The sequence below is a fragment of the Heterocephalus glaber genome, unplaced genomic scaffold, assembly GCF_053883595.1.
Source record: "Heterocephalus glaber isolate CG9 unplaced genomic scaffold, H.glaber_assembly_v1.0 deba00000470, whole genome shotgun sequence".
NCBI lineage: Eukaryota > Metazoa > Chordata > Mammalia > Rodentia > Bathyergidae > Heterocephalus > Heterocephalus glaber.
Genome location: NW_028258145.1, coordinates 2,381,671 through 2,409,248, shown reverse-complemented (window position 1 = coordinate 2,409,248; position 27,578 = coordinate 2,381,671). Strand labels below are relative to the sequence as shown.

At 49.3% G+C, this 27,578-nt stretch overlaps 1 protein-coding gene across 1 annotated transcript; it reads left to right on the top strand.

The window, feature by feature from the left end:
* The first annotated feature begins 561 nt into the window (after nt 1-561).
* On the top strand, nt 562-27,108 carry Snrnp200 (small nuclear ribonucleoprotein U5 subunit 200). The gene is made up of 45 exons (XM_004844357.4): nt 562-730; nt 1,249-1,412; nt 2,630-2,801; nt 3,799-3,991; nt 4,456-4,511; nt 5,959-6,057; nt 6,831-6,983; nt 7,091-7,190; nt 7,364-7,500; nt 8,150-8,233; nt 8,329-8,502; nt 8,800-8,937; nt 9,171-9,326; nt 9,920-10,090; nt 11,636-11,829; nt 12,063-12,186; nt 13,400-13,549; nt 13,796-13,906; nt 14,479-14,610; nt 14,762-14,950; nt 15,226-15,423; nt 15,795-15,947; nt 16,058-16,138; nt 16,457-16,540; nt 17,225-17,331; nt 17,665-17,783; nt 18,045-18,199; nt 18,287-18,476; nt 18,654-18,827; nt 19,889-20,049; nt 20,572-20,799; nt 21,078-21,269; nt 21,351-21,529; nt 21,664-21,815; nt 22,416-22,524; nt 23,213-23,321; nt 23,671-23,860; nt 23,954-24,118; nt 24,310-24,431; nt 24,621-24,764; nt 24,853-25,029; nt 25,265-25,425; nt 25,531-25,612; nt 26,503-26,595; nt 26,691-27,108. Exons 1-45 carry the CDS (start codon nt 686-688, stop codon nt 26,832-26,834), a joined length of 6,411 nt encoding a protein of 2,136 aa, XP_004844414.1. The 5' UTR covers nt 562-685; the 3' UTR covers nt 26,835-27,108.
* The last annotated feature ends 470 nt before the right edge of the window (nt 27,109-27,578 follow it).

Below are 27,578 nucleotides of genomic sequence, written 5' to 3'. Positions count from 1 at the left end.
GGGTGGCCCTCACCTGTTTACCCAGCCGGCAGAGAACCAGGATCTCGGGGACATGGGTTTTGGATGGGTTGGGCAAGGCCAGGAGCTTTCTTCTCAATTGTTCAACACACACACGCACACACACACACAGAGGAAATGAACTGCTCCTTCAATTTCTGCCTCCAGAAATGGAACTACCAGCTTTTCCTCGCTTGCCTACCACACAGGACTGTGGCCAGAGTCCGCGGAAAAGAGGTAGAAAAAGGTTTTTTCGGGCTGGGGATTTAGCTCAGTGGTTCCGGCGCCTGCCTCGCAAGCGCAAGGTCCCGAGTTCGATCCCCGGTACCAAAAAACAAAATAAAAACAAAAAGGTTTTTCGTTATAAAGTAAAATCTTCGGGCCTACGTCTGAAGTATACCAGCAAGGGACCGGAACCTGAGTACAGGGAGCGTAGGTCACCCGGTGCGGTACCTGACAGTGCACTCAAGCCCCTCCCATTCAACTGGAAGGCCGCAGGAGAGTGGTTCGCACTCGCCGGAAGCTCGCCTTTCCTAGCGGGACCCGGAAGCGGAAGTGTCAGTCTTTTTTTTTTCCTCGTTCGGGGTGTCTCTCCTGCGTGGTTCCTGCCTGGCGGGACCAGTTTGCAGCGGCGGTTCATAGTGTGCGGGGTGGAGTGGGGCTCTAAGGGCCCCGAGCAGCCGCAGCCATGGCGGATGTGACTGCCCGTAGCCTGCAGTACGAGTACAAGGCGGTGCGTGTGATCTCGGGGGAGAACTCCGGGCGAAGGAGTGCGGTGCGGGGTCGAAAGGCTGTGCAAACGAGTTTCAGTGTGAAGGCTCCAAGAGAGCCAGGAAAGCAAAGGGAAAATCGAATGTGGGCGAGAGTGCGATTATATGACGACGGAAGAACCCCACTGGAGTTTGGGGCAAGGTGGAACAGACTAAGCTCTCTAGCGGGGGGTTGTAACAGATCTTCCGGCGCCAAACCCGCCTTCTTCCACTTGTTACCTATCCGCGGGCCACATTTTTCCCATGTGTGGGTTATTATAGGCACTGTTAGGAGCAAGAATTACTCAACTCATTTGACAGCCCATGGGACTTAGGCCTATGTTCATGCACAGGATTATATGATGCTATGTCTTCTTAAGAAAAATCCTTTATTCTGTTTAGTGGTATCATTTAGTTGCAAGAATTCTTTCATCTAGTGTCAGTGTGATGTAGGAATTTGTTCGATTCATGGTGAAGCTCCTATAACGTATGATCTTTACAGAACTCGAATCTTGTGCTCCAAGCTGACCGCTCTCTCATTGACCGGACCCGGCGGGATGAACCCACAGGGGAGGTGCTGTCACTGGTTGGGAAGCTGGAGGGCACTCGAATGGGAGATAAGGCTCAGCGGACCAAACCACAGATGCAAGAGGAAAGAAGAGCCAAGTAGGTGCAAGGGTACTATGTTTTCTTCAAACCCAAAGTTCTTCTTTCCTGTATCATTTTTGCTGAACTTAACAGTACTTTTTCTAACATACATATTTCTGATACATAGTCAGATCTTAATTTTCTTTCAGATATTTTCAGGACTGTTGGCTGTTCCTTGTCTCAGTAATCCCCTCTCCATTAATAACTTCCCAGCACTACTCTTGCCTCTACTTTTGTCTACTTCCTGTTTTTTTGTTTTGTTTTTTGTTTTTTGGGGGGTACCGGGGATCGAACTCAGGACCTTGTGCTTGCGAGGCAGGCGGTGGAACCACTGAGCTTAAATCCCCGGGCCCTCCTGTTTATTGTTATAAGCTAACTCAAGCAGCCACAGTATGAAAGACTTTTGTTGTTGTTTTTGCTCTCTTTTTTCCTTCTTGGGAGATATTTTTCAAAACATACATAATTGTTGCACTTCACCTCACCATTATCTTTTTGATCGTGAACAGCTCTGTGTCTTCTCCCATCTCCAGCAATGAAGTCTCAAAAATTTCAGCCCCAGATTAAGTAGTTATATTTGAAAGGAGTTTGTGCATCATCAGCCCTCCATTTTGTAGAATATAACTTCTTTTCTAGTTTTGTTATAATTTGTTGGGAGTCAGGAGAGCTTGCAGTGAAGCTTTAGCTTCTCTGGCCAGAAGAAGGTAATGCTAGTCAGAATCCTGAGAAGTGAAAAACTAGTCAAATCCTATTATATAAACTTGTCATATAAAGTATAAAGGATTGTCTTTTAAAATTAAATGGGAGTAGGGCCAGGAATTTAGCTCAGTGGTTCCACCGCCTGCCTCATAAGTGCATGGTCCCTAGTTTGGTCCCTGGTACTAAAAAATAAAAAAAAATTAAATGGGAGCGGGCTGGGATTTAGCTCAGGGGCACTGTGCTTGCCTTGCAAGTACAAGGTCATGAGTTTGATCCCCAGTAAAGAAAAAAAAAAAATTGGAGCATGTCACAATTTAACATTTGGTACATTTAGTGAGAGATTGAGAGATGGACAAGATTTTCTTTCAGTGTGTCATAAGTGATTAAGACCAAGTATGAATTATGAGGGAGTATAGATTTCTGTTTCCATGTATTAGCTGTATGCAGTGAAGCTGAGGAGGAAAGGGGTATGGGCCTGATCTAGCCTTGCACCAGCAAGGGCAGGTTTCTCATTCAGCATTGTACCCTGTGTCTGTCAGGCGAAGGAAACGAGATGAGGACCGACATGACATCAACAAGATGAAGGGTTATACTCTGCTGTCAGAGGGCATTGATGAGATGGTAGGCATCATCTACAAGCCCAAAACCAAGGAGACCCGGGAGACCTATGAGGTGCTGCTCAGCTTCATCCAGGCTGCTCTGGGGGATCAGGTGAGACCAACTGTTTGTGGCGGGGTAAGGGTAAAGACATAAAAAGAATTAAAATGTGTTATGTGCATTTACCAATTTCCCACAACAAATGTAATCATCATTTACTGCAAACGTGTACTAATAAAAACCAAAATTTAAAAAAGAAAAAGAAAAGGGAGGGAATCAGCTGGGAGACACCAGGAGAACCTTGTCTGGATTTTCCTGTGTACCACTTTCCCATACTGACTTGCAGAAGTGGCTAGTACTTACTGAGTACTTTATTTATGTGGAAGTTCACATTAACTCCATGATTGGGTGCTATTAATATGCCTTCCCCATTTTATAGAAGAGAGATGTGAGGCACAGAATAAGTAATTCTCCCAAGTCAGAGGTGGTGTTTGGCAGAGTCAGGATATGAATCCAGATAGTCTGTCTCTAAATTTGCTTTTTTTTTTTGGTACTGGGGATCAACTCAGGTCTTTGCGTTTGCACAGCAGGCAGCAAAACCACTGAGCTAAATCCCCAGCCCTCCAAATTTGCTTTTAACCCTGATTCACACATGATTACATTGAGGGTCCATTTGAGTCTTGGAGATGCTCTGGCAAAGTGGGTGCTTGAGGAAATGTGCAAAAAGAATTACCAAAAGTGTGGCCAGATAGAGGAAGATTGCTAAGTGCCTCTTCCACCTGGAGACATGAACCAGACTGTTGCAGAAGCTGTGTCCTGCTTTGAAAACCACCTAATTTTTTTTTCCTTTCATGCTGGGAATTGAATCCAGGTTCTTATGTATGCCAAGCACATAATCTACCAATGAGCTACATCCTCACTCCTACTAATCTTTTTAAAAATGGGTTTCCCTTCAATTGTATGACTCTGGATGGCATTTTTTATCAGCCTTGATGAAAGTGGTCAGGGCCTGGGATGCTGCAGTTGAAAGAGGTACGGTCCTTTATACACTACCATGGCATAGAACTGGTTATTGATTTTCTGGCCATTGTTCTGAATGTTTTGTCACCAGCCACGTGATATTCTTTGTGGGGCAGCTGATGAAGTTCTGGCTGTCCTGAAAAATGAAAAACTGAGAGACAAGGAAAGGCGAAAAGAGATTGACCTGCTGCTGGGTCAGACAGATGATACCAGATACCATGTGCTAGTGAACTTGGGCAAAAAGATCACAGACTATGGTGGAGACAAGGAAATCCAAAACATGGGTAACTGAGCTCTTTGTGTCCTGATCATATTAACTGGTTTTTGTTTTGATCCTGAAGTTTGTATCTTCTAGCATCATTTGTTAAAAAATCTGAATGTCAGTTTCCATAACCTGTTTTGTGTTTTTTGAAGAGCTGTGACTGATGGACATCAGAATCCCTAGACTTTAGCACTAATTTCTTACTGATGTCTTCTGTTGTGTAGAATATGGGAGAAAATTTTGGCAGAGGCTGGGATTGAGTCAGCAAAGCAGGGCTGAACCCAGGCCAGAGTTGGCAGATTGGAGAACAACTAGGAGTGGGCAACGCAAGTGGCTTTGTTATGTTGATCATTTAAACATTTATGTGTCCTTAGACCTTGGTTCTGTCCTGGGGAGAAGCAAGTTGGGTGAGTAGGGAGGAAATGGGCTCCAGTACCTCTTGTATCACTAACCATTCACTGCCCTCTTTCTAATTCCTCATCTCAGATGACAACATCGATGAGACCTATGGGGTGAATGTGCAGTTTGAATCTGATGAGGAGGTGAGCAATAAAGCAAATAGAGCCCATCTTTCTTAGTTTTAAAGTGTTAAGGTGACAGGGCTCCTTCTAGTGTAAAGAAGTTCCCTTGTTTAAGCTAAATAAACTTTATGATATTTTATGCATGTTAAACTTAGAAATTTAGTGTTATTTTGCTAAAAAATTATAGGATTATCTTTAGATTTTTCTAAAGCAAATTTAAACTAATAAAGTAACTTAAAGCAAGTAAATCAGCAAAAAGAAAGACAAAAGATAAAGTTCATTGTATAGCTTGACTAAAGATGAATCTCACCATGTTTTGTTTTGTTTTTTTCTTTTTGGTACCGGGGATCAAACTTGGGTCTTTGCGCTTGTGGGGCAGGCGGCGGAACCACTGAGCTAAATCCCTGGCCCAGTCTCACCATGTTTGACAGCATTTTAACTTTTTATTGCATTAATTTTCAATTTCTTACTGTGTGCCACTATTAGTTTCGAAGAAAGCACATTTGCTGAAGAACATGAGCATAGTGTGTACCTAGTTGATTAACAATTGCAGCAGTCATTGAGGTCAATGTTTACCATGTAATCAGAATTTGTAGATATTCGGGCCAGGATTTAGCTCAGTGGTTCCGCTGCCTGCCTCGAAAGTGCAAGGACCTGAGTTCGATCCCCAGTACCAAAAAAAAAAAAAAGAATTTCTAGATTATTAACTAAATAGCAATGAGTGGGGCACTTGAAACATTGTAAAGTGGGCTTCCGGTCTCAGTGGGTCAATTTGCCTCTGGAGATTTATAACAGGACAGGAAGTGGGTCTCACAGAAGAGTCAGAGGCGATAGCATTGAGCTAAGGGCCAAGAATATGAATGTTGTTCCTGGATCTTGGATGGATCATTTTGTCTTGATTTCTTTTTCCATAAAATAGGGTGATTGAGAGAGGTGACTGCTAAGCTTCCCCCATATAGTTACTTGGATTTTATGGTTTTAAACAGCAACAAACCAATAGAAAAGTTGCTCACAGCAGTTCATATAAGAAGTGAACCTTACAGTGTTCTGAGTGCATTGCACAGTATTGAGTGGATACAGTGGCGAGCAAGCCAGGTGCAGCCTTGGCATTTCTGGATCACCATCTGCTTTTCTGCACATGTTTTCATATAGCTCTCTCTCCTGTTAGCCTGCAAGGCTTGTGTGCAAGTACTGTATATGTTTAGAGAGACACTGTGGTCCAGGCGGTGGCCACTGTGCCAGCTAAGGTGAGAAGCTCAGTGAGAACAGACGCGTCTGATGAACCCGTGCAGGTGGCCGCGTCATCAGTGTACCCTGAACTGAGGCTGAGCCTGGTTCCATTAAGCTGATCGCTTTGCCCCAAAGCTGTTGCTCTAATTTGAGCTCATTTAGGGTGACTTAGAGAAGAAGTTCTATAGCGGTGCAGGTGAGTTCTGGATCATGGATGAGGTGGGGGTCTTTTCCATAGGAAGGTGATGAAGATGTGTATGGGGAGGTTCGAGAAGAGGCATCTGATGATGACATGGAAGGGGACGAGGCTGTTGTGCGCTGCACCCTCTCTGCTAATGTAAGTACAAGACTTTCCCGTTGTTTTTTGGTACTGGGGATCAAACTTGGGACCTTGGGCTTACACAGCAGGCACCGGAACCACTGAGCTAAATCCCCAGCACAAGGCCAGGTTATTTCTGAGTGTAGCACTTCTTCCTTATGTCTGTGTTCTCTTAAAAATTACTTAACTGAGCCATATTTTGATAGGGTGAGCCACAAATTAGCTTTTTATATTTTTCAGTGCTAGAGATCAAGCCCAGGGTCTTGTGCTAAGCAAGTGTTCACCAACTGAGCCACATCTCTAGCCCTTTTAATTTTACTTTTGAGACAAATCTTACTAACTTGCCTGGAATGGTTTTGAATTTGATTTGAAATCCTGCCTCAGCCTCCTCCTAAGTAGCTGGAATTACAGGTGTATATCACTGTGCCCAGCAACATTAGCGTCCTGATTTTCTCAGTTGCAGTCATTCCAAAAATGTATTGATAAAATCAGGCTTGCTTTTCTCATTTCTCTGATTTGTTCTTCTGAACTCAATGTAGCAGACTTTTCTCTTTGGAAATGCCTCAGAAGAAAGCAGGCTGTGTTGGGCCAGGGATTTAGCTCAGTGGTTCCAGCGCCTGCCTTGCAAGCGCAAGGTCCCGAGTTCGATCCCTGTCACCAAAAAAAAAAAAGAAAGAAAGAAAGAAAGAAAGAAAGCAGGCTGTGGAATGGCAAGTGGCTGTGTTGCAGGAAGGTGTGAAAGCTGTTGAAGCACACAAGGCCTGGTGAGCTCTGTGCTGCTTACCTTTCAGCTTGTAGCCTCCGGTGAGCTGATGAGTTCCAAGAAGAAGGATTTGCACCCTCGGGATATTGATGCCTTCTGGCTACAGAGGCAGCTCAGTCGTTTCTATGATGATGCCATCGTCTCACAGAAGAAGGCAGACGAGGTGTTGGAGATCTTGAAGGTATGGTCAAGATGACATTTCTGTTCAGTGCACCTCAGCAGATGGGGACAGTGATGGAAGCAGCAGGTGGCTATGTCCATAATGGCAGAATTATCTTCTTTCTCCAGACAGCCAGTGATGACCGGGAATGTGAGAACCAGCTGGTTCTGCTCCTGGGTTTCAACACATTCGATTTCATTAAAGTGCTACGGCAGCACCGGATGATGAGTGAGTGTGTGGGGTGCTCTTCCTGCTGTGTGTGCATGCACATAAGTGGGACAGGACTGCATCGCCATGATGGCTTCAGCCCTTCGTTATTTTTCTTTCTACCCCAAGACTGAAGGTTGGTTTTGTCTCATCCCTCCTGTTCACCTTCCCTTTCTTCTCGTTGTCCGTGGCAGTTTTATACTGCACTTTGCTGGCCAGCGCTCAGAGTGAAGCTGAAAAGGAAAGGATCATGGGAAAAATGGAAGCTGATCCAGAGCTGTCCAAATTCCTCTACCAGCTCCATGAGACTGAGAAGGAGGATCTGATCCGAGTAAGGAGGGGCTGAGGTGGTTTCTCATCTTGTTCCTCAGCTAGAGTGTTTGCTTTCTTTGCTTTGGAGAAGGGACCTTGGCTAGAAGATTGCAGCATAACGCTAAATTTCTGCTAAAAGCAGAGGTTGAAGTAGTAAAGCATTTCTCTAAAGTCTTTGGGGATGTTAGTGGGTACAGACTAGAATCAGCCCATCACATTGGTGGCGTCCGGGGACTGTCTTCACAGGAAAAACATGGGTTTAATGGAAGGATAGGATGCGCGTTTGCTTCATATCCCTTTGGGACTGCCCAGTCCCACCCCCCACCCCCCTTTTTTTTGCACTGGGGATCGAACTTAGGACCTTGTACTTGCGAGGCAGGCATGGTGCCACTGAGCTAAATCCCTGGCCTGAGCCCAGCCCTTAATGCTAACCTGTGGAACTTCTACTTCTGACATCCCTGTCCTGTGCATTTTCCTTCTAATGGTGTTTGTTTCCTTTGCTCTTTCTGGTGGTCCTTGTGGCAGGTGTTTGAATGTAAAGTGCAGTCTTTGTGCTTGACGATTCATTAGTCAGCACCTGTCTGTCCAAGGCAGCTAAGCAAGAACCAAAAAGGACAAGAACCCAGGACAGTGGTGGAGTGTTCTGCCTTCTGTCTTTTCCCCTGTAGGAAGAAAGGTCCCGGAGAGAGCGAGTTCGTCAGTCCCGAATGGACACGGATCTGGAAACCATGGATCTGGACCAAGGTGGAGAGGTGGGTACTGGGTCATTTCCTGGGCTGGGAGGAAAGAAGAATCATTGCTCACAGGCTCACCACTTCCTGTGTATGGTTGTTTTCCGTGTTCCCAGGCACTGGCTCCACGGCAGGTTCTAGACTTGGAGGACCTGGTTTTTACCCAGGGGAGTCACTTCATGGCCAACAAACGCTGTCAGCTTCCTGATGGCTCCTTTCGTCGCCAGCGTAAGGGCTATGAGGAGGTTCACGTGCCTGCTTTGAAGCCCAAGCCCTTCGGCTCAGAAGAAGTGAGTGACTTGTTCATCTCATTTCTCTGCTCAGTTCACCTCCTTTCCCCTTTGATTTCAACCATTGACCAAAGCATATTCATTGTGTCATGAATAGTTTATTCCAGAAACAAAGCTGCTTCAGAATTTTCCTATTCTGATTTTGAACAATATTGCTGTCTTTGGACTGGCCTTTAGGACTGGCCTTTAGTGGAGAGCTGTGGGGGGAGTCTGCCAGGAAGTGAAATCCTAACATGCCCACAAAAAAAGAGTGCTCGAGGATGCTGTCAGTATGATGTGTGTGACATTTCTTTCTAGCAATTGCTTCCAGTAGAGAAGCTGCCAAAGTATGCCCAGGCTGGATTTGAGGGCTTCAAAACACTGAACCGAATCCAGAGTAAACTCTACCATGCTGCGCTGGAGACGGATGAGAACCTGCTGCTGTGTGCTCCTACTGTAAGTGCTGCTCTGGCTGCCTTTTTTGTTGTTTTTTTGGTGGAATGTGGTCTAGTCTTTTGGCTGCAAGATTGTTCTTAATCTTAACCTGCAGCCCCCAGTTCTTCATTCTTTGATGGGACACATGTTAAATGCCCAGGACATGCATTATTCTCTGTTGTAGAGATGAGCCCATGAAGCTAGGGCATGAACATAACCAGGTAAACAGGCCGCCTGTCTCTGACCTCTCTCAGGGTGCCGGGAAGACCAATGTAGCCTTGATGTGCATGCTCCGAGAGATAGGGAAGCACATAAACATGGATGGCACCATCAACGTGGATGACTTCAAGATCATCTACATTGCTCCCATGCGCTCCTTGGTGCAGGAGATGGTGGGCAGTTTTGGAAAGGTAAGGCTGAGGACTTTGCTCCAGAAGCTACTGGCTGCCTCTGTGGAAGTACTGAGAGTGGCCTGGGCATTGTTGCTGCTTCTCTGAGTGCTTCCTGGGCCGTTTTTCCCATTTCCAAGGTGGATCTGGACCGCTAACATGGAGTTTCTGAAGCAGGCATGTCTTGAACGCTCATGTACAAGGGTTTATGTCATCTTTGTCATAGTGATTATCTGTGTTTGAGATGTTTATGGATTGTCAGTCGCATGGACATGTGATGGTGAACTTGGAGGTGGTAGCCCAGGTCTTGTTATCTGTAAATATCCATTTTCTGCTCTTATGTGCACAGGTCCCTGTCAGACACGCTTTGCTGCATTTGAGCAAAACCTGGATTTCTTTCAGGAGTATGTGTTCATCTGGTTTGATTTACCTGATGCTTCCCTGCTCCCAGTACCTGCAGGAAGTATGCTGTCCAGTCCCCTTCGAGCCTGCTGTCTTTTTTTATCCCTCCTCCCGCAGTGGTGCTCAGGGTGTCAGGCACTCTGGGTGTGAACTGTGCCCTGAGCTGCACTGCACACCTCAGGCGTTCTTGCCTCACAAGCCTCTCCCCTCAGCGCCTGGCCACTTACGGCATCACTGTTGCTGAGCTGACTGGGGACCACCAGCTGTGTAAGGAGGAGATCAGCGCCACTCAGATCATTGTCTGCACCCCAGAGAAGTGGGACATCATCACCCGCAAGGGTGGTGAGCGCACCTACACCCAGCTGGTGCGGCTTGTCATCCTGGTAAGTGGGGAGCATTCATTGCGGGATGGGCATCCTGCTATAGCAGGCAGGGTGTAGATTGCACAGTGAATGTTTCTTCATGACAGCTGCTGTCAGCTTTCGTGTTCCCTTTAATTAAGAATCTTTTCATAGACAAATGTTCCAAGTCAGCACCTGGTGTTTGCCACACCGCTCAGATTTTTTTTACATCTGAGATGCTTTGAAGTAAATGTAAACAGACCAAGGAAAAACATTGTATTCTCCCAGGGAACACTGAAGGAGTTTACAAATTGGTGATCAAACCAGGTGTAGTGGCGCACACCTGTAATCCCAGCACTTGGGAGGCTGAGGCAGGAGGATCACCGCAAGTTCAAGGCCAGCCTAAACTACATAGTGAGACCTTGACTCAAAAAAACAACTACAAAAAAAGAAAAACAAATAGGTGACCAATTCTCAGAAGCAACAAGTAAGGATGCAGGACATTGGACATTGTGTTCCATCATGTATGCAAAGGTGCACAGAGAGGAGGACTTCCAGTTTGAATGGTGTGGGGTGTTTTTTTTTTTTTTTTTTTTTTTGGTACCAGGGATCAAACGTGGGACCTTGCCCTTGCAAGGCAGGCGACAACACCACTGAGCTAAATCCCCAGCCCGGGTTTGGTTTTTTGAAAGAGTCTGTAGTCCATGCTAGCCTTGAACTCACAATGTATCCTAGGCTGGCATCAAACTCAGAATCCTCCTGCCTCAGCCTTCTCAAGTGCTAGGATTACAGGCATCACCACCACACCAAGTGTTGTTTTTTGAGGTGTCTGGGAGCATGAGAACATGGTGGCATCTAGTGTTCTAGAGCAGGTGTGGGCAGTCTGTGGCTACTGGTTTTTGTTTTACAGGAACACAGCTATGCCTGTTTGTTTATGTATTGTTTACAATTGTTTTTGTGCTGCAGTGGCTGAACTAAATATGTGTAACAGGGACTACAAGCCTAAAACATGACCTCAAGCCTAAAATGTTGTCTGGCTCTTAAAGAAAAAGTTTGTTAACCCTGCTTTAGAGCCTTTCTACTCATTCTTACTGAGCAGTGGCCTGGAATAGGAGCGTGTTAGAGCCGAATCCCTGGGCCCGCCCCACCTGTGACTGCAGCATGCATGTTCACAAGCTCCCTGGGTCTTTCTGTGGCAAGCTCAAGTGAGGTGCTGCTGTAAGCCCTGTGAGCTGCTTTCAGATTTCATGTCTGAAGTGCTATAAGCACTCGGGTGTGGTGGCGCACACCTGTAATCTCAGCACTGGGGAGGCTGAAGCAGGAGGATTGCCATTAGTTTAAGGCCAGCCTGAATTGCATAGCAAGACCCTGTCTCAAATGCATAAAGTGTTGTAAGCAAAGCAGCTCACAGTGTGCTATTTCCATGCAATGCTGTCTTCATTCTCTGGGTCACTTTGGCTTGAGGTTCCTCCATTGTCTTCTTCATTAGGCATCTTAGGTTTCAGATATAAAACTGGACGAGTCCCAGGAAAGTGGGCTGTGTGTGCTCTGGTCCTAGAAGTAATTTGCTGTCCTCCCATTCTTTAGGATGAGATCCATCTTCTCCATGATGACAGAGGTCCTGTCTTAGAAGCTTTGGTAGCCAGAGCCATTCGAAACATTGAAATGACCCAAGAAGACGTTCGACTCATTGGCCTCAGTGCCACCCTCCCCAACTATGAAGATGTGGCCACCTTTCTGCGTGTCGACCCTGCCAAGGGCCTCTTCTACTTTGACAACAGGTACAAAGAAAGACTGGGATGCCCAGTAGTGCAAGAAAAAGACTGAGGGAAATAAAGTTGTCTTGACTGGTGTCATCACCCTTTTCTAAAGACCACTGAGTTTTAGAAGGACCTTTGGGTTTCTGTGTATGAATCCAAAAAGAGGAATCAGTCTCCCAGGCAGTAGAAAGTACTCTTTGTTCTTGCACTACTCCTTGCCAGAAACCTCATGTGTTGAACTGTTGAACTTTTAGCTTCCGCCCAGTCCCTCTGGAACAGACGTATGTGGGCATCACAGAGAAAAAAGCTATCAAGCGTTTCCAGATCATGAATGAAATTGTCTATGAGAAAATCATGGAACATGCTGGAAAAAATCAGGTGTGTTCATGGTCTGCTCTTGAACCTGTTCTATTCAATTTGTGACTTAGTGGTAATCAGGCATGACTGACAAGAGGAGATAGCACACAAACACCAGTATCGGGCATGAAATAAATGAGTTACTACAGAAACTGCCATTGATGGGATGATTCAGAGGGCTGGGGAAGTAGCTCAGTGGTAGATCATGTGCTTAGTGTGTGTGAGGACCTGCAAAAAGCCAGAAAAGGGATAACCAGGGAATATTATAAACAACTTTGTACTCATAAATTGCCCAACTTAGAAGAAATGGGCTGATTTCCTGACAATAGGTGGCTGCTAACACAGCCTGGATGAAATGGATAATCACAGTCATCCTGTAACCATTAATGATGATGATGTTTAGGTGATTTAAAAGCTGGAAGAGAAATCCCTGGGCCTGAAAAATTCAGTCTTCCACACCATCAAGGGTCCTTACAGAAAAGATAATGGGGTGTCTTATATCTAAAGTACAAAATGATGAAAATAAAGATTAAAAACTAGTAGGGCTGGGGATTTAACTCAGTGGTGCTGCTGCCTGCCTTGAAAGTGCAAGATCCTGAGTTTGATCCCCGGTACCCAAAAAAAAAAACTAGTAAAAGAAGGTGTTTTACTAGGAAGTTAGCATGATACAAATTTTTCTGTTCAGCATAGTTTAGCAATGTTAACGAAGATAAATAAGGAAAAGCATCAAGGTATGCATTTATTTTTTATCGACAAAAATGAGACAGGTCTTTGCACAGATGCTAGGAGGACTTTTATTTCCTACCACATGATACTGATCTCAGACTTCCTGTGTTCTTTTAATAAGTAATGTACCATATTAGCTGTTATCTTGCAGATTATCTTCATGTGGCTTGGACTCTTGTGAGGGCCCTGAACACAGATTTCTTGTTTGAGACCCTTGAATTTGCATTTCTAATATATTAAAACTTGCTCTGCACTGTAGGGTCTTAGAGTTGGTTTCATTTCTTAGCTGTGGGACTGAGTCTTGTCCTTGGTGGGCTCTTTCTCTTGGGTCTTGCAGGCCCTATTTAGATGTCTTCCAGGCCAAAATGAATTCTTACCATTGCTCCTTTTTCTGTGACCATGGCTTCCAGTTATAACGGTGCAGCCTTTGCTTCCTACAGCTGTTGCCCACGTCTGTGAGAGAGGCTGCCAGAGCTGTTAACTCTGGTCAACTATGGGTTCTCTTTAGGTGCTGGTGTTTGTCCACTCTAGGAAGGAGACTGGGAAGACGGCCAGGGCCATCCGGGACATGTGCCTGGAGAAGGACAGTCTGGGTCTGTTTCTGAGAGAAGGCTCAGCCTCCACGGAGGTTCTTCGGACAGAAGCAGATCAGTGCAAGGTGAGAGAGTGTGGCCCATTCTCTTGTTCCTCCTTGGTGACTGGTTCTGTGTTATCAGTCAGACAAAGGACAGCTCTTTGGGAACTGTATGCGCCAGGGTGCTGCTGTTTCCCATACATCACAGGTGGTCTCCATGGGTGTTGCTGTGGGCATGAGTGAGAGGCAGAGCCCCACGGGAGATTTCTGTCATCTCTGAGAGTCCCGAGGAAAGGCTTACCCTGTGCCCTGGTCTTTTTCTGTTCCCAGAACCTGGAGCTAAAGGATTTGCTTCCTTATGGCTTCGCTATTCATCATGCGGGCATGACCAGAGTCGACCGGACGCTGGTGGAAGATCTCTTTGCTGATAAACATATTCAGGTGAGGGCAGGCAGAGCTTGAGGGAGCAGGTGTTGCAGGCTTCAGAAGCCCTGAAATTTCAACAGCGGTGCTGTATGTATGCTCCTGACACCGCTAGCCCAGGTCAGAGGGCTGTGGTGGGTACAGTAAATACAGCTCTTCCAGGCTCCACACAGCGCAGGAGGGAAGATGAGTGAGGTTAGGAAAGTGTCTGAGGGGTGACAAAACAGGCACTTTGATGAGTCCTCTAACTCTAGTCCTCTTGAGGACTAGATGGGACCTCATTTATTCCCTGCTTCATGATATCCGACTTAGAATTTTCTTGGAACTTTAAGTTGGATTATTAATGTAGGTCTGTACTTTTGACTCTTAGGTGCTTCTGGAACATTGGAATGTTAATTATTGAATAGATGAGGAACTCGGGGAACCCTTTCCTCATTCTGGTATCACATTCACAAGTACCAGGACATGCATCTCATCCCCTAGTCCTGGCACCACCACTCTTTCCCCTAGAACCTCTGAGGCTAGAGAAGTCGGTTGTGCACCCTCTGGTGGTGATATCTTTTCCTCAGTACCTTGCTTTGCCTTCATAGGTTTTAGTTTCCACAGCAACTCTGGCCTGGGGTGTGAATCTCCCTGCCCATACAGTCATCATCAAAGGTACTCAGGTGTATAGTCCAGAGAAGGGGCGCTGGACAGAACTGGGAGCTCTGGACATCTTGCAGGTACCAAGCCTTTGAATTTATTTCCAGCATGTGGGTGATCTGTACCCACAGGGAAAGGATGCTGGGAAGACCCCAGGTTAAAGGCTGAGTTCTGTAGCATGGAAGCTCTCCCGCTACTGTCTACAGCTCTTGGTTGCTGTCTCTGACTTAGATGCTGGGCCGTGCTGGCCGACCGCAGTACGACACCAAGGGCGAAGGCATACTCATCACGTCTCATGGGGAGCTGCAGTACTACCTGTCCCTCCTCAACCAGCAGCTACCTATTGAGAGCCAGATGGTGTCGAAGCTTCCTGACATGCTCAACGCAGAGATTGTGCTGGGCAATGTCCAGAATGCAAAGGTAGAGAAGCCTTCCCCTGGCATCTTGAGGGACCGAGGTTGCAGGGGTGAGATGGGTCCTGTTGAGGAGCCATAGGTCAGCAGTATTAGGGCCCTCTACCCTCCACTTCTGTTTGTGTCCAAGTTCTTTGGAAAGACTGTCCTATTAATGAAGTATGAAAAACACTCAGGAGATGGTGTGATTATATACCCTTGTAGTTGGGAATTAATTTTTAAGCCCTTCATGGGAGCTTTGTGTGGACATTGGCACTTTCCCATGCCAAGAACCTCTTGTAGGATGCGGTGAACTGGCTGGGCTATGCCTACCTATATATCCGGATGCTCCGGTCCCCAACCCTCTATGGCATCTCTCACGATGACCTCAAGGGAGACCCCTTGCTGGACCAGCGCCGACTAGATCTGGTTCACACTGCTGCCTTGATGCTGGACAAGAACAATCTGGTCAAGTACGATAAGAAGACAGGCAACTTCCAGGTTGGTGACATGAGGGCTTTTGGACAATGTCTGAGCAAAGATGTTAGGCCCAGTGAAGCATTTCACACTGCCCTGCGCCCTTGACTGAGTACTGCCTGTCTCATCCCCTGCTGCTTAGATCAGGGATTGTCTTGTGGTCTGTGAGCCTCTGAACTGCTAAAGTAGCCTTTCCTTCTTTGTAATGTGGGTAATGTAGGTGTTCTCTGTGTGTGGACCTCAGATCTCTGTAGGCCAGTTCATCCGGCCACCTTTCTGGATGTGCCCAGTCCCTTGTACTGTGCAGCAGTTGTCCCGTTAGGATAGTAACCTATGCAAGTTAGAGGTTGGAGCTTACTAGGGCCAGTGTTGCATGGAGTCTTCCTTCTCTCTAGGTGACAGAACTGGGCCGTATCGCCAGCCACTACTATATCACCAATGACACAGTACAAACCTACAACCAGCTGCTGAAGCCCACCCTCAGTGAGATTGAGCTTTTCCGAGTTTTCTCATTGTCCTCAGAGTTCAAGAACATCACCGTGAGAGAGGTGCGCCTGAATGACTTGTCAGGATGGGAGTTGGTGCCTACTGCCAGGCTGCCATGTGGCTTCTTCCCTTGGCTTCTTGGCTTGTCCTGACCTGTCTCCCCTTGTGGCAGGAGGAGAAGCTGGAGCTGCAGAAGTTGCTAGAGAGGGTGCCCATCCCCGTGAAGGAGAGCATTGAGGAGCCCAGCGCCAAGGTGAGTCCCTTTCCTCTTTGCTTGGGAGTTCTCATAATCATCCAAAAGGTGAACCTTGATTCTGGGTTCTTGCTTTGTAACCCACACATTCTTCCACTCTGAGGGCAGTGTGCTAGGGATTAAATGCAGGGCCTTGCACACAGTAAGCATGCTGGACTGTACCCCTGAGCTGCACCCCATCCCTAGCTCCTCCACTTCTTGTACCCTTCTCACTTGATCTTTCATATGGAGTAATGTTTGTGAAGAAGAGCTGTGCAAGATCTTAGTGGTATGGGAATCCATGGGCCTCCTTTGGGCTGACCTCGCTTCTCATTCCAGATCAACGTTCTCCTCCAAGCCTTCATCTCACAGCTGAAATTGGAGGGCTTTGCGCTGATGGCCGACATGGTGTATGTTACACAGGTGAGAGCACAGAGGTACTTGGACTTTGAGCTAGGCTGGAACAGTTCTAGTGCCTGAGAGGTGCTGTGTGCATTCTGGAGAAAGGAGACACAACGCTAGTGAGCTAGTGAGGTTGGGTGTCTTGGTACTTTGTGCCTGTGCGGTTTAGCTGCTGTGCTCCAGCATTCCTGAGTGGGAAGGGCAGGCGTGAGGGATGCGGGGGGTGCCAAAGATTTAGCTCAGTGGCACTGTGCCCGCCTTGCAAGTGCAAGGTTGTGAGTTCTATCCTCAGTACTGGCAGGGGCGGGGTGGGGAGGAGAAAGTTTTTTGGGCCAGGGATGTAGCTCAGTGGTGCCATACCTGCCTGGCAAGTACAAGGTCCTGAGTTTAATCCCTGGTACCAAAATAAAAAAAATAAATAAATAAAAAGGGATGCTGGGGGCTCTCAAGGCCCTCAGCGAGACTGGGAGGTTGCTGGACCAGAGAAGAGACTTCCCACAGTGCTTGCAGGGTTCACAAATCCAGAAATGGCAAAAGGGTCTTTTTGGCTTCCACCTGTAAGAGCTGGAGAAAGTACTGATAGCAGAAGGGACTTTGTCTTTGAGTTGGTAAGGATGGTTGCATCAGGGCTTGGGGTGATTAAACCGAGTGTAGACAGGCCTGGGGTGATGGAAACTTCACAGCAGATGCTTCATCTTTCCCCAGTCGGCTGGCCGGTTGATGCGTGCAATCTTCGAAATTGTCCTGAACCGAGGTTGGGCACAGCTCACAGACAAGACCCTGAACCTCTGCAAGATGATCGACAAGCGCATGTAAGGGCCTGAGTGAGCAGGGCCTTGTCACTGTGAATTAGGGTCCCCAGACTGTGGCTGTGATAGGGAATCCTCAGTGTGCATCTGACCTCGAGTTCTGCTGCCTGAAGTATGATGTGAAACCCAGGTGACAGCTGAGAAGACCCTCAAGTGGCACTTGGAGTTGGGGGAGGGGCGGCCACCAGTGGGCTCTCTGGCCTCGCTGCCAGCATGACTTCCAGTGCTTCCTTTCATGACCTTGTCTTTGTGGTTATGGCTGGCCTGTTGGAAGCCGTGATGAAGGTGGTTCATTGTAGTGCCGCAGAAAGGATCAACAATGTTGTCTCCTGACAGGTGGCAGTCCATGTGTCCCCTGCGCCAGTTCCGCAAACTCCCTGAGGAGGTAGTGAAGAAGATTGAGAAAAAAAACTTCCCCTTTGAGCGTCTGTATGACCTGAATCATAATGAGATAGGTGTGTGTGAAGTTCTTTTCCTGTGATCCCACAGCCCAAGTGTCTTGGGCCTTGTGCACCAGTGGCCTGTGTCACCTCATGTGTCTCACTGAAGTACAGGCTCACCTTGGCCTCAGGGCCTGAGTCCTCAGGGCTCCCCTGGGACACAGGGAAGGACCTGCCTAGGGTCTGGATTCTTCTCCTTTCCCATGGCGTCCCAGGCCCTGTTTGCAGCTATTCTCGCCAGCTGGCTGCAGCCTGTATACCTTTGTTTCCTCCTAGGGGAGCTCATCCGAATGCCGAAGATGGGGAAGACCATCCACAAGTACGTCCATCTGTTCCCCAAGCTGGAGTTGTCGGTGCACCTGCAGCCCATCACGCGCTCCACCCTGAAGGTGGAGCTCACCATTACACCGGATTTCCAGTGGGACGAGAAGGTCTGGGTGTGCTGGGCAGTGGACGCTGGTCGGAGGTGCTCAGTACCATGCCAGCTCACATTCCTCTCCCATATGCTTGGTTGGCAGGTGCATGGCTCATCAGAGGCCTTCTGGATTTTGGTGGAGGACGTGGACAGCGAGGTGATCCTGCACCATGAGTACTTTCTGCTCAAGGCCAAGTACGCCCAGGATGAGCACCTCATTACATTCTTCGTGCCCGTCTTTGAGCCGCTGCCCCCTCAGTACTTCATCCGAGTGGTGTCCGACCGCTGGCTCTGTGAGTGTCTCCTCTTGGGGTCCCCTGGGAGCAGGCTGTTGGGGACAAAGGGCTTCCTGCTCCTGTCCTGCCTTTAGAGGGAGCTGTGGGTGCTTCGGGTGCTGCTTGGCTGGTTTTCCAGCACTCACAGGGGCTCCATTTGAGGAGTGCTTCCTTCTCTTCTTTCTTTCCTGACAGCTTGTGAGACACAGCTGCCTGTCTCTTTCCGCCACCTGATCCTCCCAGAGAAGTACCCACCTCCCACTGAGCTGCTGGACCTGCAGCCCTTGCCTGTGTCCGCGCTGAGGAACAGTGCTTTTGAGAGCCTTTACCAAGATAAATTCCCTTTCTTCAATCCTATCCAGACTCAAGGTGGGTGCTTGGTTCCCTTGGAGGCCTTTCCAGGTTGTTTGGAGACAGGAACGTTCCTCAGCAAGCAGGAAAGGGGTGCTTGGGTACTTGGTGGGCCTGGAGCTCATCAGCCCAGCTGCTGGCCCTAGGGTGTTTTTGTCTCAGAAGTTGCTGCTTCCTGTTAGGTTTGCTTGGCTGCCCTGCAGCTTTCCCTGAGGCCAGGAGAGCAAGGCCCTCATGGTATGTGGTCCTTTCTCAGGCTTCAGGTGCCTGTCCCCTGTCCCTGAGTGCCAGGATTATGTTGGAGTATGTGCCATTGATGGAAGCCTCTCCCTGCTGTTGTAAACAGTGGCTGTTGACAGCAGGAACTTTGCTCTGAGTGCCTGGCTGAGTTCAGGTCCAGCTTCCCCATTACCCCTCCCATATTCCTCCTGCCAATCCTTTGATGGGGTTGCTATTGATATACTACAGTCAGTGCCCTCCCCTCTTGCAGTACCAGGGATGAACCTAGGGCCTTTGCACTGAGCTACATCCACAGATTCTTTCATTCATTCGTTTATTTTGAGACAGTCTTGCTAAGTTGCCCAGACTGGCCTCACACTTGTGATCTGCCTCACAGCATCCCAGAATGCTGGGGTTGCAGGCATATGCCACCATGCCCAGATAGTGTCTGATTTTATACATGAGGAAACTGGGGCATAAAGAGGTACCTAATTGAACCAGCAACAGCAGAACTTGGATTTTAACAGTCTTGATGCCAGGGCTTGGGCTCTTACTGTGTCTATTAAACTATTTTGAAAAACACAGCCAAGTGCTGAAGGAGTGGAGGAAGGGAGTCTTGCTCTGCATCCTGGTCTCTGTTCTTGGCTTGTATTGTTGCCCCACCAACCTCCAGGGGCCCTGCACGAATCCCAGCCCCTCCCCTTCCCTATTCTGTGGAAGAAGGTGAGGTGCAGGGCTCAGCAGGCCACATGCCTGGGCCCCTGCCTTGCTGTCTGCACCTCACAGCACCTGGCTCTGTGTCTCCTGGTGTCCCCTCAGCCCATGCCCTCCCTGACCTTGCTGGTCCTCTTGGCCTCCAGTGTTCAACACAGTGTACAACAGTGATGACAACGTGTTCGTGGGTGCCCCCACGGGCAGCGGGAAAACCATATGCGCGGAGTTTGCCATCCTGCGGATGCTGCTGCAAAACTCAGAGGGGCGCTGCGTCTACATCACTCCAATGGAGGCCCTGGCAGAGCAGGTGTGAGACGTGCTGTGGTCAGTGGGTTTCCCCAGAAGCTGTTTCATTGGTGATTCCAGATTTAAGGGCTTTTGTTGTTACCGTTTGGAGACAGGGCCTCCCTGTGTAGCCCAGGCTGGCCTTGAATAGTGACGATCCTCCTTCCTCAGTCTCCTAACTGCTGGGATTATAGGTGTGCATCACTGAACCCAGCCAGATTGTTTTCTAAATCCTGACATTTTCACAGTATTTGCTGAAGAGCTTTTCTGTCACTAAAAGCCTGTTGTGGAATTAGGAAGTGACGTAAGCTGGGCATGGTGAGGGGCACCTGTGGTCTTAGATCCTTGGGAGGCTGAGGTGGAAGGATCACTTGGGCCCAGGCATTTGGCACCAGCTTATGGAATGTAGAAACCCTGTCTCAGAAGAATAAAAGAATGAGACCTTCAGGGAAGCAGGTCTCTCTCTGGCTTCTTGGTTTCCCTCATAACAAGTGATAGACACCAGCATGGCCTGCTGTCCTTATACCCCCTCCGTTCCCACCAGGTGTACATGGACTGGTACGAGAAGTTCCAGGACCGGCTCAGCAAGAAAGTGGTGCTCCTGACGGGTGAGACCAGCACAGACCTGAAACTTTTGGGCAAGGGCAACATCATCATCAGTACGCCTGAGAAATGGGACATCCTCTCACGGCGATGGAAGCAGCGCAAGAACGTCCAGAACATCAACCTCTTCGTGGTGGATGAGGTCCACCTCATCGGGGGCGAGAATGGGGTATGAGGAGCTTAGCAGCGCCAGGGGTCTGGTACTGGGCCAGAGATGGGCTTCGCCGTTGAGGGTGCTGCCTGCTACCTTGGTTTACAGGATGGCATGTGGCTTTCAGTGAAACTCTTGTAAAGCAGTATTGTCTCGGGGGCAGAGTGGTTGGGGCGTGTGGAACCACAATTGGAAGGAAGAACTGGCATCTTTCAAGGCTGCTGGGTGGTTGACAAAGGAACAGGGGAGGCGGAGGCTGGGGACTGGGCCAGAGTGATGCCTGTCCTTTTCCCTAGCCTGTCTTAGAGGTGATCTGCTCCCGGATGCGCTACATCTCCTCCCAGATCGAACGGCCCATCCGCATTGTGGCCCTCAGCTCCTCACTATCCAATGCCAAAGATGTGGCCCACTGGTTGGGCTGCAGTGCCACCTCCACCTTCAACTTCCACCCTAACGTGCGCCCGGTGCCCTTGGAGCTGCACATTCAGGTAGGGCCCACTCTACCCAGCCCTGTGTGACCTGAGGTGCAGGCAGCCAGGCCGACAACCTTGACATCTCTCTTGTCCCAGGGCTTCAACATCAGCCACACACAGACGCGCCTTCTGTCCATGGCCAAGCCTGTGTACCATGCCATCACCAAGCACTCGCCCAAGAAGCCCGTCATTGTTTTTGTGCCATCACGCAAGCAGACCCGCCTTACCGCCATTGACATCCTTACCACTTGTGCAGCTGACATCCAGCGGCAGAGGTGGGGGCCTGGCTTCTGGGATGGGGCACGGGGGTCAGGTCAGGGTGGGGTGAAGGGCGTCCCATTGATGAGCCAGTGAGCTTTGTCGGGCAGGGGCTCAGGATCTCAAGTTGAGCCTGTGCTCGTGCTACCAGGTTCCTGCACTGCACTGAGAAGGATCTGATCCCGTACCTGGAGAAGCTGAGTGACAGCACGCTCAAGGAGACGTTGCTGAATGGTGTGGGCTACCTGCACGAGGGGCTCAGCCCCATGGAGCGGCGCCTGGTGGAACAGCTCTTCAGCTCAGGTAAGACCCTCTACACTGGGGCAGAGTCCAGGGCCATCACCAGGTTGTGTGTGTTACCCTTCGGATGGGGTGACCTTTCTCTACAGAGCACCAGTCATCTTCACAGTTGGTTAGCACCACTTCGTTATTAGCAGATGAGAGAACAGGCAGTCACGCAGGGTGGTGCTGTTTCAGAACTTTTTTTTTTTTTTTTTTTTTTTGTACCAGGGATCGAACTTGGGACCTTGTGCTTTCGAGGTAGACGGCAGCACCACTGAGCTAAATCCCTGGCCCAGAACCTGGTTTTCTTAAGCCGGGCATGGTGGCACACAGCCATGTGGCAGCTGGCAGTGGCTGGGTTGGTGTTAGCCCTTCTGTCAGCACCAGTCTGGGGCAATGTAGACCTTACTCTCTTGAGCAGGAGAGTCCCAGAGCCAGGCAGCCACAGCATGTAGTGGCCTCTCCTGATAACATGCTGTCCTTTGTCCTGTCAGTCCTGTTCCCAGTCTGCCTTGCTCTGAGTTGCCACGTGTAGCACAGGGTTCCCACTGGCGGCCCACAGAAGCCATAACCTGTCTCACTGGGGAATCCGCCCTCAGTCTTCCCCTCTCTGCTTCCCAGGGGCTATCCAGGTTGTGGTGGCTTCTCGGAGTCTCTGCTGGGGCATGAACGTGGCTGCCCATCTAGTGATCATCATGGACACCCAGTACTACAATGGCAAGATCCACGCGTGAGTGTTTTCAAGCACTGGTAATTCAGCCCCCTTTCCATCTCTGAGTGCAGGAAGGGCAACAAACAGCGGGATTCTGCTGTGGCCAGGTCTGAGTTTCCAGTCAGAACCTGGGCGCACCGCCACATTACACCAGGTTAAGCACAGGAGCTGAGAACCAGAGGGAATGTCAGTGATTGAGTTACTAACCTGTTTGTTTTACAGACTAGGAAAAGGGAGTTGGTCAGGGTCACTGTATAATGACAAATATGAAGTAAAGCTCAATCTTTCTCAGAAAAGGCCTGAATAGCTTAACCCAATTTTTTCCCGAAATGCAGAGTATTTAGACATGAATGTGGGTTCATTTTAATGTCTGGACCTGCTTCTTGGTTTGACTTTAAGTTAGATGACACCTTGTGAGATACAGTTCTTTTTGCAAAGTTTGGCCTGTACATTTGCTATTTTAATGGGAAGTCACTTTGCTCTTGGCCTTAGATGGGTTTGTAGCTTTGGTTCAAGGGCTTTGAGCAACAAATCCATGACCCTTTCCCCTGAAAACGACCCTGACACGTAGGTAGCAAGTAAAAGGTGTTCGTAATAGTGTTTCGCTGTAAACTGACCTGGTCTACTCATCTCTGCATCTCTTCTCCCTTGGGCATCCTGAGTGTGTTGTCCTGTGACACGCCTTTTCTTCCTCTTCTGCCTCCAGCTATGTGGACTACCCCATCTATGATGTGCTGCAAATGGTGGGCCATGCCAACCGCCCACTTCAGGATGACGAGGGCCGCTGCGTCATCATGTGTCAGGGCTCCAAAAAGGTCAGTCTTGGACATATGTGACAGCTGGACATCTTGAGCCTCAACAGATTTCTCAGTCTTTTTTGTGTGTGTGAGACAGGGCCTCGCTGTGTAATTCAGCCTGGCCTTGAACTCACTATGTAGCTCAGGCTGGCCTTGAACTCACGACAGTCCTCCTGCCTCAGCCTCCCCAGTGCTGGAATTATAGGTGTGCGCCACCACACTCGGCTTCCTCAAACTTTGATGCCTTTCAAAAACCTTTTAGGGCTCATCAACTTCTGCTTCTTATTTTCACTTGATTTTAATTTGCCCTTTTGCAACATATTGTCTTTCATTTTTTATTTCTATCCCCCCCCCCCCCAATCCATAGGATTTCTTTAAAAAGTTTTTATATGAGCCATTGCCAGTAGAGTCTCACCTGGACCACTGTATGCATGACCACTTCAATGCTGAGATTGTCACCAAGACCATCGAGAACAAGCAGGATGCTGTGGACTACCTCACCTGGACCTTTCTGTACCGCCGGATGACACAGAACCCCAATTACTACAACCTGCAGGGTCAGTGGGCTCAGGAGCCAGGGGTCCCTGGTGGTCCTCACTGCCCTGGCCAGGTGTCTCCCTGACACACCCACTTGCCTCTCATCTGCATAGGCATCTCCCATCGCCACTTGTCTGACCACTTGTCAGAGCTGGTGGAGCAGACACTGAGCGACCTGGAGCAATCCAAATGCATCAGCATTGAGGACGAGATGGATGTGGCGCCTCTGAACCTGGGCATGATTGCTGCCTACTATTACATCAACTACACCACCATCGGTGAGCTCTGGCACAGGCGCAAGGATTGCCAATCTGTCTGCCTGCCTCCCTGTGAGGAGCCTGCTCTTGTGTGGGGGTCTGGAGCCCACTGGGGTGACATGATGGGGCCACAAGTGCCCCTGTGTGTGAGCGGGATGGTGTAACAGGGGAGTGCAGTGCAGCCCCAGCAGCTAACTCTCGTTCCCGTGCAGAGCTCTTCAGCATGTCACTGAATGCCAAGACCAAGGTGCGTGGGCTCATCGAGATCATCTCCAATGCGGCGGAGTATGAGAACATTCCCATCCGGCACCACGAGGACAACCTCCTGCGCCAGGTGAGCACAGGACCTTGGCCCCAGTGCCCAGGGCACATGCATGCTGCCACCAGCACCCCACAATACCCCCATGCCTCCACCCTCATACATCTGTGCACCTCCCTGCCCCTGTGGAGCCTGGGCTATGTTGGGGCACGCTGGTCTTGGGCAGGGTTCCCCAAACATCATCAGCATTTCCTCCCCCATCAGTTGGCTCAGAAGGTCCCCCACAAGCTGAACAACCCAAAGTTCAACGATCCACATGTAAAGACCAACCTGCTGCTGCAGGCTCACCTGTCCCGCATGCAGCTGAGTGCTGAACTGCAGTCAGACACGGAGGAGATCCTCAGCAAGGTAGGCCAGGGTAAGCGGGGACACAGTGGGTCAGAGGCAGCCTTGGAGGGCTTGGTCCCACCCGCCTGCTCTCCTCCACCCCATACAGGCAATCCGGCTCATTCAGGCCTGTGTGGACGTGCTCTCTAGCAACGGCTGGCTCAGTCCTGCGCTGGCAGCCATGGAGCTGGCCCAGATGGTCACCCAGGCCATGTGGTCCAAGGACTCCTACCTGAAGCAGCTGCCGCACTTCACCTCAGAGCATATCAAGCGCTGCACGGACAAGGTAAGCCGGGTGGGCTGGGTGGTGAGTGGGGGTGCCTGAGAACCAAGTATCCTGGACCCAGATGGAGGAGTTGAGGGGGACTGTAGGTTCCATTTGAGAGGCTGAGAGGCTGCTCTGTGTACTTTTTGGAGCTGCCTTTTGTAAGATGGCCTGATAGTGGGGGAAGAGACGTTAGCCCTTTGGAGCCCAGTCACTTGCTGGTGTCCTCTCTCTGAGCTCTGCATGCCCCTTGCAGGGAGTGGAGAGCGTCTTCGACATTATGGAGATGGAGGACGAGGAACGAAATGCACTGCTTCAGCTCACAGACAGCCAGATCGCGGATGTGGCCCGCTTCTGCAACCGCTATCCCAACATTGAACTGTCTTACGAAGTGGTGGATAAGGACAGCATCCGAAGGTGAGCAGGGAGGCCAGCGCCCGCCAGGCTCCCTGCTGGGTACAGTGTGCGGTTGTGCGGAGCACAGGTGGCACATCACTCACATGCTGTCCTGCTTCCTTGCAGTGGTGGGCCAGTTGTGGTGCTGGTGCAGCTGGAGCGAGAGGAAGAGGTCACAGGCCCTGTCATTGCACCTCTCTTCCCGCAGGTACATCCTGGAACCTGGCTTTTCTGGGGGTCTACCTGGGGCCCATCCACTGGCTAGGTCTTTGCTATATGGTACATTTCCTGTGATGGGAGGGAATTTGAGAGTCATAATGAACTCAAAAGGCTGAGAATGTCTTGGCCATGGGTTTTTTCTCTTCTGCTTATTTTTAGGTAATTTAGATGCCTGGTCATTGTTAGAAACATCACTGGGTGGTGTTGGTTGGGATGACTGTAATAGTGCATGTGTCTTGAAACAGCTCCAGGACCCTTGGGTTTTTCTAGTTGGTTTCTGTTCTGTCTCCTTGGTCAGGCACACTTTACTGAGCTTCTGGTTGGTGAGTATCACCAGAAAGAAAATCTGATCTGCTTTATACAGAGAATCATTGCAGGTTGGCAGCAGAAATCAGATCAACTTCACGCTCAGTGCTGTAAACAGGTTGTTCTACAGGGTCTGAGGAAAGTGTGTGTTAAACTGGGATGCATGGGCATTGTGATAGTGGAGTGGCCAGCAGAGGGGGCTTCTCAACAGGCAGGATTTCAGAGGCCTCCACGGCGCGCTTGGGTCCTCTGCTGCAAGTTCCTGTCCACGTTCAGATTTTCTCTGGCATGTATGCCTTGTACTTAGCTGCTGGCCCCCAAAGGTTAGTTCTCTAGTGGTGGCATGCACTGAATGACAAGGGACCTTGAGACAAGGAAATAAGCCACAAGCAACGAGTCCATCATCCTAGATGAAATCCATTGAGACACCTTTGACGATTTCAGGAATTGTGTTTCTGGAAGGAACTTTGGGAAACTTCCTGATCTTAGTTGTCCTACTTTTGTAACCACTCACAGTTGCCCATGGCTGTCGGGCTTTATATGCTGAAATATTTTTGTCTTTGGCCACTGCAGAAGCGTGAAGAGGGCTGGTGGGTGGTGATTGGAGATGCCAAGTCCAACAGCCTTATTTCCATCAAGCGGCTGACCTTGCAGCAGAAGGCCAAGGTGAGTGTCACCGGCCCTGAGGCTGTCCCGAGGTGGACAGGGTGGTAGTGTGTCCCCTGGCCCAAGCTGCCCTGACTCCTGCCTGCTCTCTCCAGGTGAAGCTGGACTTCGTGGCTCCCGCCACCGGTGCCCACAATTACACCCTGTACTTCATGAGTGATGCATACATGGGCTGTGACCAGGAGTACAAATTCAGCGTGGATGTGAAAGAAGCTGAGACAGATAGTGATTCTGATTGAATCCCAGGCATTGACGTTTGGCTAGAAGAGGGTTGGTCCTGAATCAGGAATGGGTGCAACAAAGGGATGCTGGTTAGAGACCATGTCTTTTGGCCTGAGACCTGGCCTATTGGGGCTGGTGCTGTCCCTGCACCTGTCCACTTTGCCTTTGCAGTGCGAGCCCTGGTCCAGTGTGCACAGCCACTGTCCAGCAGACGTAAGCTGTGTGTTGCATCTGTAGGCAGGCTCTTTTAGTTCCTTGTCAGGCATTCTAATAAATGACAACTTGGAGGAACCATTTGTCCTTGCAGTGATTCCAAATTAAGTTTTTCTCCAACCTAAGGTGTGAAAAAGATATTTCTTGGCCACTAACCTTAGGGGTAGTTGGGTTTGAAAATTTGCTTTGCTTTGAATAGCTTTGTTAAATAAAAGCAACTTGGGACCACTCAACATACAATTGCTTGAATAGTTTGTGTTTGAGACAAGGTCTCTGTAGTTCAGGCTGGCCTGCAACTTGCAGTGCTCCACCTGCCTCAGCCTCCCAAGTGCTAGGATTACAGGCGTGAGCTACTGTGCCCATTGAGTACTTGTGGAGGATAGAGCTGCCCTTTGGTTGGGCTTCAGTCTGGAGGGAAGGTTGGCAGTTGGGCTTTCTTGGGTGGGGTGCTCTACTTTGGCCCCCTTCAGTGTTACCCACCCCACCACTCCCTGGGGTGTGTAGACCCTAAGTTTGGGCTTCTCAGTGAAATGCACCAGCTGGATCCG

What these genes read in the sequence shown, in the direction of transcription:
- Snrnp200 (XM_004844357.4), top strand. Translation starts at nt 686, where the DNA reads ATGGCGGATGTGACTGCCCGTAGCCTGCAGTACGAGTACAAGGCG. An exon ending in CTCTTCTACTTTGACAACAG is followed by an intron (nt 11,830 to 12,062) that starts GTACAAAGAAAG and finishes TTGAACTTTTAG; the next exon opens with CTTCCGCCCAGTCCCTCTGG. An exon ending in CCTTGGAGCTGCACATTCAG is followed by an intron (nt 21,270 to 21,350) that starts GTAGGGCCCACT and finishes CTCTTGTCCCAG; the next exon opens with GGCTTCAACATCAGCCACAC.